The 11,336-nt window shown below is 42.1% G+C and overlaps 1 protein-coding gene across 6 annotated transcripts in view; it reads left to right on the top strand.

The window, feature by feature from the left end:
• The first annotated feature begins 270 nt into the window (after positions 1–270).
• The window catches only part of LOC139388023 (protein CutA homolog), a 59,335-nt gene continuing 48,269 nt past the window's right edge, over positions 271–11,336 (top strand). The window contains exons 1-4 of one of the 6 annotated variants that reach the window (XM_071134509.1): positions 443–560; positions 719–883; positions 4,257–4,405; positions 5,189–5,394. In XM_071134509.1, coding sequence (XP_070990610.1) covers positions 5,345–5,394 — 50 coding nt within the window. In that variant the 5' untranslated portion in view covers positions 443–560; positions 719–883; positions 4,257–4,405; positions 5,189–5,344. Of the gene's footprint in view, positions 884–4,256; positions 4,406–5,188; positions 5,395–11,336 lie in introns of all 6 variants that reach the window. The other 5 variants (XM_071134512.1, XM_071134507.1, XM_071134511.1 and 2 more) reach the window with 5 other exon arrangements.

The following is an 11,336-nucleotide window of genomic DNA, read 5'->3' as shown; positions in this document are numbered from 1 at the left end:
ATGTCTGATGCCTATGATAAAGTAAACCAAGTTCCTCAAATTATCTATATATTCACAGTGTGGGATTAGGTTGTGGCAATATTTTTTAGGACATGTCATTATGTCTTTGTTTATCATAACATATTTATATATTTTATAATTATGAACTGCGTGTTCAATAAACTCAACCATTATTGTGTTGTTGATGCCATGACCCTGATGTTGGTTTGCAGGTAAATGGAGCTGTTTCCTTGTACATATATTTGGCAGATTTAGTCAATTGTACCTGTCAAACAAACGGGCCTACAGTATAGCCTTGCCCACAAAAAATTCAACCATTTATATTCCTAATCTGCGCACAACATACTTCCCACTCTCTATCCACTATCTCGCATCCAGTGAAAAGCGCTTGTTTATGACAGCGCAAAAACTGTTTATGACAGGTTTTCGGGTAGCGACCTAGGGCGAAACCGGTGTTTCGTTGGACGCTGTTGTATCAGGAAGTGTCAAACATCCAATGACAAGCGGATTCTTGTTTCCACTGCGCTGATCCACCGATATATGGTTTATCCAGCAGAAAAGTGAGTAAGGTCCACTTTTGCAGATTTTGAACATTCAAAATAGACTATTATTCACCAGAAATTACTCACGGACTATGAAGTGAGAACTTTATTGGTAGGTGAGGGTAAGCATATAGCTAGCTGCCTAGAAGTTAGTAGCCTACTCTCCCCTTCTCCAGGACAAATTGAGCGCACAAGGTGCCTCTGTTCTCGAACTCACTCTCTCCCGGACCTGACAGTTTGAAGAACTCGGTCAGAGTAAAATGGACTGGCTGTACCCACGATATCACAAGGAGTCCCTAGCTCAAATTCTCTGTCGTTTGGGATTGTTCGTGATCTGTATGGTAAGTTAATTATTTTGTTGAATAAAATTATTTGTATCCAGCAGGTGGCAAATTATTTTCGCGTTGGATGGAGTTTTGTAGTAATAAGTAACACATTAGCTATATAAAATCAGTTAAATTATATGGGGCAACCCTCGCCAAATAGGCCTAGTCACATATTTATTTAATTAGCCTACGTGAAATGCGTCTGTTTAATTATAAAACATTTTGGCGGATGTTTTGGACGGCGAGGGAGGGGGCACTTTAATATTGATTGAAATGCCAATCATTCCATCTCATACCATGCCGCTTGCAATGAAGCAGGGACAGGAGCTGCAGAGAGAGAGAGAGAGAGAGCGGATTATAAATTGGCCGCTATCTGTTCCAACTAACCATTCAGCTGTGGCAGTGCAATGATAAGAGGATAGAGGACAGAGAGAGTCACCAAGCTGTATCCCGGACACAGCATTCCAGCATTCTGAGAGGACAGTTATATGGATAATACCTAGCTTTGTTCGCTACCAATGAATGACCGTCAGGGTCAGGACCGTGTCCTAACTCCTTTCACCACTTGTCCTGATGTGACCTCAACTCAGAGATGTGATAAGTGAAATATGTCCCTATAAACACTGATGCAGGGTTAGGTTTTGTTCAGCTCACTAATGGTTAAGATTAGGAGATGCGGTAGGGTACTGTATCTAATACTAGATCTGTGACTAAGGGCAACATGGTTCTCCCTTTGGGGAAAAAAAAGTATTCTGAGTAAATAAATGTTAAATAAAAAATGTAAAATAATTATGTTTGTTATGTCATCATCATTACTACCACCTCAAGGTGCACTGTAAAACATTTCCTGTAATTTTTCAAGGAAATTACAGGCAGTACAGTAGCCAGAAGGTTGCTGTAAATGTACAGTAAATTACTGTACAGTAAATTACCATAGATTTACAGGACTTTTACTGTAACACAAATTTACAGCATAGTACTGGAACACCTGACTACAGTAACATGCTGTATTTCTAGAATTTACAGTACATTACTGGAAGCAGAGTGGTTAGTAAACTGTTGCAGATTTACAGTGCAGGTAGCTCATGCCAACGACAGGCAGTATTTCTGTTACATGTATTTGAAATAGGTATTTCAATACTTCCAATACTTATTTTGTCATTTTGTATGTCACTGGCCTAAAATACATTTTGGTCATTTAGCAGACACTCTTGTCCAGGGCAACTTCCAGTCTGTGCATTCATCTAAGGGTGCTAAAGAAAACGCATGTCATAGTCATAGCAAGTAAAACAAATCTGTATCCGTTACTGGGAATGTTGTTTTAGTTAAGGATACATTGGTCTTCAAAATATCCTGTATTTGTAATAACATACCTTTTGGATGTATCTTTGCCCATCGCTGGCTAGTGCAAAGTACATTATTGTAATATTCACATGAACTTGCCACCAGCTTCCTGTAGGTAACTGTAAAATGCAGAGCAATGACTGACATAGTACAAAACTGTGAAATGAGCCTACTATAATGTAAGAAAATAAATGCTACTGTAATCATGTTGGTATTTTACTGTAATCACATGGGATGAGTGCAAGCAGGTTGGCTGCTAGGTATTTGTATATTACAGCATGTTTACGAATATTTGGTGTTTAATAACTTTAAGTTAATAACTAAACAAAGGCTTCCAAACTGGCAGTGATTACAAGGCAAAACAAATCAAAAGGACACTGCTTAACCTTCCTGCTGTGTTCCGGTCGAATTGGACCAATTTACAAGTTTTCTCTCTGAAAAATGTAGTTCATTTAATCTGATTGTCATGAGGTTCCATGACTTTGTCCACACAGGACATCTGAACACACAAACTACATTGTGATGCTTTTCATAAGATTTTGGGTGTTTTATTTAACTTTTGTACACCTGTGGTGTACAAAAATGACCGGTCATTAGAAATGAACGGGTGAGACTACAATTAGTGTCTAAAATTTAGTTCAGGCACATGCCCATTCATCAGATGGGCACACTTCGTCTCCCAGACCCCCACATGCATGTGTGTTTGAGCGCACACACACACACACCCCACTCCCCTTCTTGGCTTCCATGGCAACCCCAACAGGAACCTTTCCCCAATATAATCTTTCCCCTACGGGAACCACACCTGTTGGCATTCTCACAAACAATTGCAACATTGTTTCAATAATATATATAACTTTTCTCGCAACTCTCATATATACAGTTTTTTTGAGGCCTTGCTCACAATTCATTCTGTGGCAGCACATGACCAAACGATATACTGAATGTGAGGTTCTTGATCATATATTTGATCATGACACTGGTAAGGAGGAGAGAGTCCTTGTTAAACTTTGACACAAAGTAGTCTGTGATAAATAGCACAATACATTTAATCTGAATATTTGTTCAAGTCAAAATAATCCATTATCCATTATACATTATGCTTTTTTTAAACTCAAAAACGAGTTGTATGAGCTCAGGTCAATGAGGCCTACAGGCCATAAACTGCAAATTAGAAATTCAAAACTTGTAATGTTCACAAGAACGTAAGTTGATAAAAAGATCTAACACAACACAGGTGATAATATATGTATTATTATGGATTTATAATCTGCTATAAGGGGGCGGTCATTTTGGACCGGGAACACAGAATTAATGAACATGAAACGAACACTACAGGAGGGTTAATATTCAACCATTATAGGTTTAAGACCCACTGTCACTGTGATCTTTACCCAATATACTGTACTTTAAATCAGCTCAATTGGTACAGAATTCTCACTAACGGGTGCAACAAACATAGCCACTTAAAATATGTTAATGAGCCAGCTATTCTTTCTTCTCCCACAACATTTTTCCACAATGCTCCATCCTTTACGAAACACTGCAGTAAAATTATAGCAAAACAGGAATACAGTACTTTATTGTTAAATTGTATTGTAATACAATTACAGCAATTGCTAACAGTGAATATGTAATTGTATATTACAGTATACCAATTAATATTTACTGTTATACACCGCTTGCACTTGTAGAGGCCTTAACAAAAGTTTCTAAACTGGCACTGACTACAGGGCGAAATAGATCATTCTCGCTAATGGGTGCAACAAATATACCCCCTTTCAAGGAAATCCTCAAAGTATGATAATGAGCCTGAGATTATTTCGCCCCACAACATTTTCCCACAATGCACCATAATTCACAGTATGCTGCTGTAATTCTAAATCAGTGTAGCGGAACAGCACGGTACTGTAATTTAGAATTACAGTACCTCACAGTGAAATTTTGCTGTAAATTTACAGGAATTTGTTACTGTGTGGGTGACATCTTGCGATTGTATTAAAGTGAATTGTATTGCTGTTCTCCCTTCCATCCTCTTCTCCAGGGAATGGTGTTGACCATGTCCATGTATCCCATGCTGAGGGCCCTGTGTGTCCAGCTCCATTCTGCCTTCACGGGGAGCTACGTACCTGGACACCACTCGGTCCTCCTCATCAACTGCCCCAATGAACAGGCAGCCAAGGACATAGGCAGGTAGGCTACCGAACAGCCAGCCTGGTCTCAGAGACGAGACATAATATAGTAAATGTAAAAGGAGGGTACTCAAATTAGTATGATATGTTACGTTTGTTATGGTTACATAAGACAGATGGTTACTTAAACTCTTTAACCTCTCTCTGAAACTTAACCCTAACCCCTAGCCTAGCTAACGTTAGCAAGCTAGCTAACATTAGCACCCACATAGCAATCGTAACATATCATACGTTTTGCATATTCTTTACATATTGTACATTTCCAAATTCGTAACATATAATACAAATTGTAATTTGTAGCGCATCTTACGAAATGGGTGATGGACATCCACATATTAATATATACCATACCAATCGTAACACATCATACTAAACCGAGTTTCTCGGATTTAGATACAGAATTATACAAAATGCTCTGAGACCAGGTTGGGACAGCATACCATTACCACAACAGAATACTACACTCCAGTGTTGTCGTACTCAAGACCAGTCTCGGTATAGAGCCCAGAGTTTTTCCTGGTGAGGACACTTGGCCAGGAAAAACTCCTGGCCCTATTAATATCACCCATGTGATATATCTAACCACTAACTAGAATATATGCTGGGTAATTAGTATTTCCACAATGCGTCAGTTCTCTCCTATTTGTAGATGACTTATTAAGAAAAATAATAATAACAATAATAATAAATAAATACTTATTTGGAGCATTCCGGAATACTGAGTGATGTTACGTTCACTTCAGACCTAAGCTCTTATTATTGCTTTCTCTTTCTGCATTTATAGGAAATAAGTGAGTAAGCTGTGAAAGCCATAAGCCAGTGGAGTACTACTGTGAGTGCAGCTTCCTCTCTCCCTGCGTCTGTGGTGCATGTAGATGAGCTATTCTCTGTTTACCGTGTGCCTGCCTGGAGAGAACACTGAGTAGCTTTCAAACAAGCCATGATCTTCTGCCAAAATGTAAATGGCCATCCTCCCTCCTGTCTTCACAGGTTAGAGCAGTCAAATCATGCTAAACAAAAACATTATTTTTTTGTCATATGCTTCGTCAAACAACTGGTGTAGACTAACAGCGAAAAGCCTATTTATACAAGCCCTTCTAACAATGCAGAGAGAAAAGAATGATAACACAAGGAATAAATATACAGTAAGTAACAATAACTTGGCTATATACATGGGGTAACAGCCGAGTCGATTTACAGGGGTATGAGGTAATTGAGGTAGATATGTACATATACAGTGCCTTGTAAAAGTATTCATCCCCCTTGGCAATTTTCCTATTTTGTTGCATTACAACCTGTAATTTAAACAGATTTTTTATTTGGATTTCATGTAATGGACATACACAAAATAGTCCAAATTGGTGAAGTGAAAAAAATGACTTGCTTCAGAAAATCTTTATAAAATATATATATATTTTTTAAAGTGGTGCATACATATGTCTTCACCCCTTTTGCTATGAAGCCCCTAAATACGATCTGGTGCAGCCAATTACCTTCAGAAGTCACATAATTAGTTTAAAAAAGTCCACCTGTGTGCAATCTAAGTGTCACATGATCTGTCACATGATCTCAGTACATATACACCTGTCCTGAAAGGCCCCAGTGCCTGCAACACCTCTAAACAAGGGGCACCACCAAGCAAGTGGCACCATGAAGACCAGGGAGCTCTCCAAACAGGTCAGGGACAAAGTTGTGGAGAAGTACAGATCAGGGTTGGGTTATAAAAAAATATCAGAAACTTTGAACATCCCACGGAGCACCATTAAATCCATTATTAAAAACCTAAAAGAATATGGCACCACAACACACCTGCTAAGAAAGGGCCGCCCACCAAAACTCACAGACCAGGCGAGGAGTGCATCAATCAGAGAGGCAACAAAGAGCAAAGATAACCCTGAAGGAGCTGCAAAGCTCCACAGCGGAGATTGGAGTATCTGTCCATAGGACCACTTTAAGCCGTACATTCTACAGAGCTGGGCTTTACGGAAGTGTGGCCAGACAAAAATAAGCAAACATGTTTGGTGTTCGCCAAAAGGCATGTGGGAGACTCCCCAAGCATATGGAAGAAAGTTCTCTGGTCAGATGAGACTCAAATTGAGTTTTGGGCCATCAAGGAAAACACTATGTCTGGCGCAAACCCAACACCCTTCATCACCCTGAGAACACCATCCCAGGGACAGGGAAACTGGACAGAATTTAAGGAATGATGGATGGCACTAAATACAGGGATATCCTTGAGGGAAACCTGTTTCAGTCTTCCAGAGATTTGAGACTGGGACGGAGGTTCACCTTCCAGACAATGACCCTAAGCATACTGCTAAAGCAACACTCGAGTGGTTTACGTCTTGGAATGGCCTTGTCTTGGAATGGCCTAGTCAAAGCCTGGACCTCAATACAATTCAGAATCTGTGGTATGACTTAAAGATTGCTGTACACCAGTGGAACCCATCCAACTTGAAGGAACCGGAGAAGTTTTGCCTTGAAGAATGGGCAAAAATCCCAGTGGCTAGATGTGCCAAGCTTATAGAGACATACCCCAAGAGACTTGCAGCTGTAATTGCTGCAAAAGGTGGCTCTACAAAGTATTGACTTTGGGGGGGGTCAAGATGCCCTCAATTGACTTTTTCAGCCAGTCAAGGTGCCCTCAATGGTGCAGCTGTATAACTTTTTGAGAATCTGAGAGCCCATGCCAAATCTTTTTAGCATCCTGAGGGGGAAGAGGTGTTGTCGTTCCTTCTTCACGACTGTGTTGGTGTGTGTGGTCCATGATAATTCCTTAGTAGACACCGAGGAACTTGAATCTCTCGATCTGCTCCACTGCTGCCCTGTCGAAGTGGATGGAAGCATGCTCTGCCCTCCATTTCCTGTAGTCCACGATCAGCTACTTTGTCATACTGACATTGAGGGAGAGGTTGTTGTCCTGGCACCACACTGCCAGGTCACTGACCTCCTCCCTATAGGCTATCAAATCAAATCAAATTTTATTTGTCACATACACATGGTTAGCAGATTGGAGTGGGTCTAGGGTGTCAGGTAGGGTGGAGGTGATATGGTCCTTGACTAGTCTCTCAAAGCACTTCATGTCTCAAAGCACTTCATGATGACGGAAGTGAGTGCTACGGGGCGGTAGTCGTTTAGCTCAGTTACCTTAGCTTTCTTGGGAACAGGAACAATGGTGGCCCTCTTGAAGCATGTGGGAACAGCAGACTGGGATAGGGATTGATTGAATATGTCCGTAAACACACCAGCCAGCTGGTCTGCGCATGCTCTGAGGGCGCGGCTGGGGATGCCGTCTGGGCCTGCAGCCTTGCGAGGGTTAACACGTTTAAATGTTTTACTCACCTCGGCTGCAGTGAAGGAGAGGCCGCATGTTTTGGTTGCAGGCCGTGTCAGTGGCACTGTATTGTCCTCAAAGCGGGCAAAAAAGTTATTTAGTCTGCCTGGGAGCAAGACATCCTGGTCATTACTGGGCTGGTTTTCTTTTTGTAATCCGTGATTGACTGTAGACCCTGCCACATACCTCTTGTGTCTGAGCTGTTGAATTGAGATTCTACTTTGTCTCTATACTGACTCTTAGCTTGTTTGATTGCCTTGCGGAGGGAATAGCTACACTGTTTGTATTCGGTCATGTTCCCGGTCACCTTGCCCTGATTAAAAGCAGTGGTCGCGCTTTCAGTTTCACGCGAATGCTGCCATCAATCCACGGTTTCTGGTTTGGGAATGTTTTAATCGTTGCTATGGGAACAACATCTTCAACGCACGTTCTAATGAACTCGCACACCGAATCAGCGTATTCGTCAATGTGGTTGTCTGACGCAATACGAAACATATCCCAGTCCACGTGATGGAAGCAGTCTTGGAGTGTGTAATCAGATTGGTCGGACCAGCGTTGAACAGACCTCAGCGTGGGAGCTTCTTGTTTTAGTTAGAATAGCAGTGATCCAAGGTTTTGCCAGCCCTGGTTGCGCAATCGATATGCTGATACAATTTAGGGAGTCTTGTTTTCAGATTAAAATCCCCAGCTACAGTGAATGCAGCCTCAGGATGTATGGATTCCAGTTTGCAAAGAGTCAAATAAAGTTTGTTCAGAGCCATCGATGTGTCTGCTTGGGGGGGAATATATACGGCTGTGATTATAATCGAAGAGAATTCCCTTGGTAGATAATGCGGTCGACATTTGATTGTGAGGAATTCTAAATCAGGTGAACAGAAGGACTTGAGTTCCTGTATGTTTTTGTGACCACACCACGTCTCGTTAGCCATAAGGCATACGCCCCCGCCCCTCTTCTTACCAGAAAGATGCTTGTTTCTGTCGGCGCGATGCGTGGAGAAACCAGCTGGCTGCACCGACTCCGATAGCGTCTCTCCAGTGAGCCATGTTTCCGTGAAGCAAATAACTTTACAGTCTCTGATGTCCCTCTGGAATGCTACCCTTGCTCGGATTTCATCAACCTTGTTGTCAAGAGACTGGACATTGGCGAGAAGTATACTGGGGAGTGGTGCACGATGTGCCCATCGCCGGAGTCTGACCAGAAGACCGCTACGTTTCCCTCTTTTACGAAGTCGTTTTTTTGGGTCGCCGGCTGGGATCCATTCCGTTGTCCTGGGTGAAAGGCAGAACACAGGATCCGCTTCGCGAAAGTCATATTCTTGGTCGTACTGATGGTGAGTTGACGCTGCTCTTATATTCAGTAGTTCTTCTCGACTGTATGTAATGAAACCTAAGATGACCTGGGGTACTAATGTAAGAAATAACACGTAAAAAAAACAAAAAACTGCATAGTTTCCTAGGAACGCGAAGCGAGGCGGCCATCTCTGTCGGCTATCTCAATGTCGTCGGTGATCAGGCCAACCACTGTCGTGTCGTTTGCAAACTTAATGATGGTGTTGGAGTTGTGCGTGGCCACGCAGTCATGGGTGAACAGGGAGTACAGGATGGGACTAAACACGCACCCCTGAGGGACCACCGTGTTGATGGTCAGTGTGACGGATGTGTTGTTGCTTACCCTTACCACCTGGGGGTGGCCCATCAGGAAGTCCCGGATTCAGCTGCAGATGGAAGTGTTCAGTCCCAGGGTCCTGAGCTTAATGATGAGCTTGGAGGGCACTATGGAGTTGTCCAGCTGGGAGAGGGCAGTGTGGAGCAGACCTGGGATAACTATAGTTTTAAATATGCTTTGTGGAAAGTAACTATTTTTTTGGCAGAACAAATAGTTACATTGGAGGTGACAACTATTTAAATACAGATCTGAAAAAAATTACATGTTTAACTATTTAAATACAGATCTCAGAAAGTGACTACTTTTCAGATTTGCTGCCTTCAACTAATGTCAGGGCTGCAAATGGGGCTGCATGTTCCAGATAGAAATATAATGACTAGAGCACACACAATGTCCTATAATATTTATTATAATTATATTATAATATTTACTACACAACATACACTATATATACCACGGTAAGTGGACACCCCTTCAAATGAGTGGATTCAGCTATTTCAGCCACACCCGTTGCTGTTAGCTGTTTAAAATTGAGCACAAAGCCATGCAATATCCATAGAGAAACATTGGCCGTAGAATGGCCTTACTGAAGAGCTAAGTGACTTTCAACGTGGCATCGTCATAGGATGCCACCTTTCCAACAATTTGTCAAATTTCTGCCCTTCTAGAGCTTCTCCGGTCAACTGTAAGTGCTGTTATTGTGAAGTGGAAACGTCTAGGAGGAGCAACAACTCAGCCGCAAAGTGGTAGGCCACACAAGCTCACAGAATGGGACCGCAGGGTGCTGAAGTGTGTATAGCGCATAAAAATGGTCTGGCAGACAGATGGACTAATCTGGGTTTGGCTGATGCAAAGAAAATGTTACCTGCACCAATGCATTGTGCCAAATGTATAGTTTGGTGTAGGAGGAATGATGGTCTGGGGCTGTTTTTCATGTTTCTGGCTAACCCCTTAATTCCAGTGAAGGGAGACCTTAATGCTACAGCATACAATGACATTCTATATGCTTCTGTGCTTACAACATTGGATCTACAGTTTGGGGAAGGCCCTTTCTTGTTTCATTGTGACAATGTGCACAAAACGAGGTCCATACAGAAATGGTTTGTTGAGATCGGTGTTTAATAACTTGACCTGCCTGCACAGGTCCCTAACCTCAACCCAATCGACACCTTTGGGATGAATTGGAACGCCGACTGCTAGGCCTCATCGCCCAACATCAGTGCCCGACTTCACTAATGCTCTTGTGCCTGAATGGAAGCAAGTCCCTGCAGCAATGTTCCAACATCTAGTGGAACACCTTCTCAGAAGAGTGGAGTGGTTATAGCAGCAAAGGGAGGACCAACTCCATTTTAATGCCAATGATTTTGGAATTACATGTTCGAAGAGCAGGTGTCCACGTACTTTAGGTCATGAGTGTACATAATGTGCATTCAGAAAGTATTCAGAACCCTTCACTTTTTCCACATTGTGTTACGTTGCAGCCTTATTCTAAAATGGAATAAATTATTATATTTCCTCATCAATCTACACACAATAACCCATAATGCCGAAGAAAAACATTTTTTTTTGAAATGTTTGCAAAAATATCACATTTACATAAGTATTCAGACCCTTTGCTCAGTACTTTGTTGAAGCACATTTGGCAACAATTACAGACTTGAGTCTTCTTGGGTATGACGCTAGAAGCTTGGCACACCTGTATTCTTCTCTGCAGATCCTCTCAAGCTCTGTCAGGTTGGATGGGGAGCATTGCTGCACAGATATTTTCACGTCTCTCCAGAGCTGTTCCATCCGTTTCAAGTCCGTGCTAAGGCTGGGCCACTCAACGACATTCAGAGACCTGTCCCGGGAACCACTCCTGCATTGTCTTGGCTGTGTGCTTAGGGTCGTTGTCCTGTTGGAAGGTGAACCTTTGCCACAGTCTAAGGTCCT

Source organism: Oncorhynchus clarkii, chromosome 29 (genome assembly GCF_045791955.1).
Source record: "Oncorhynchus clarkii lewisi isolate Uvic-CL-2024 chromosome 29, UVic_Ocla_1.0, whole genome shotgun sequence".
Taxonomy (NCBI): domain Eukaryota; kingdom Metazoa; phylum Chordata; class Actinopteri; order Salmoniformes; family Salmonidae; genus Oncorhynchus; species Oncorhynchus clarkii.
This window is presented reverse-complemented; position numbering and strand designations above follow the sequence as displayed.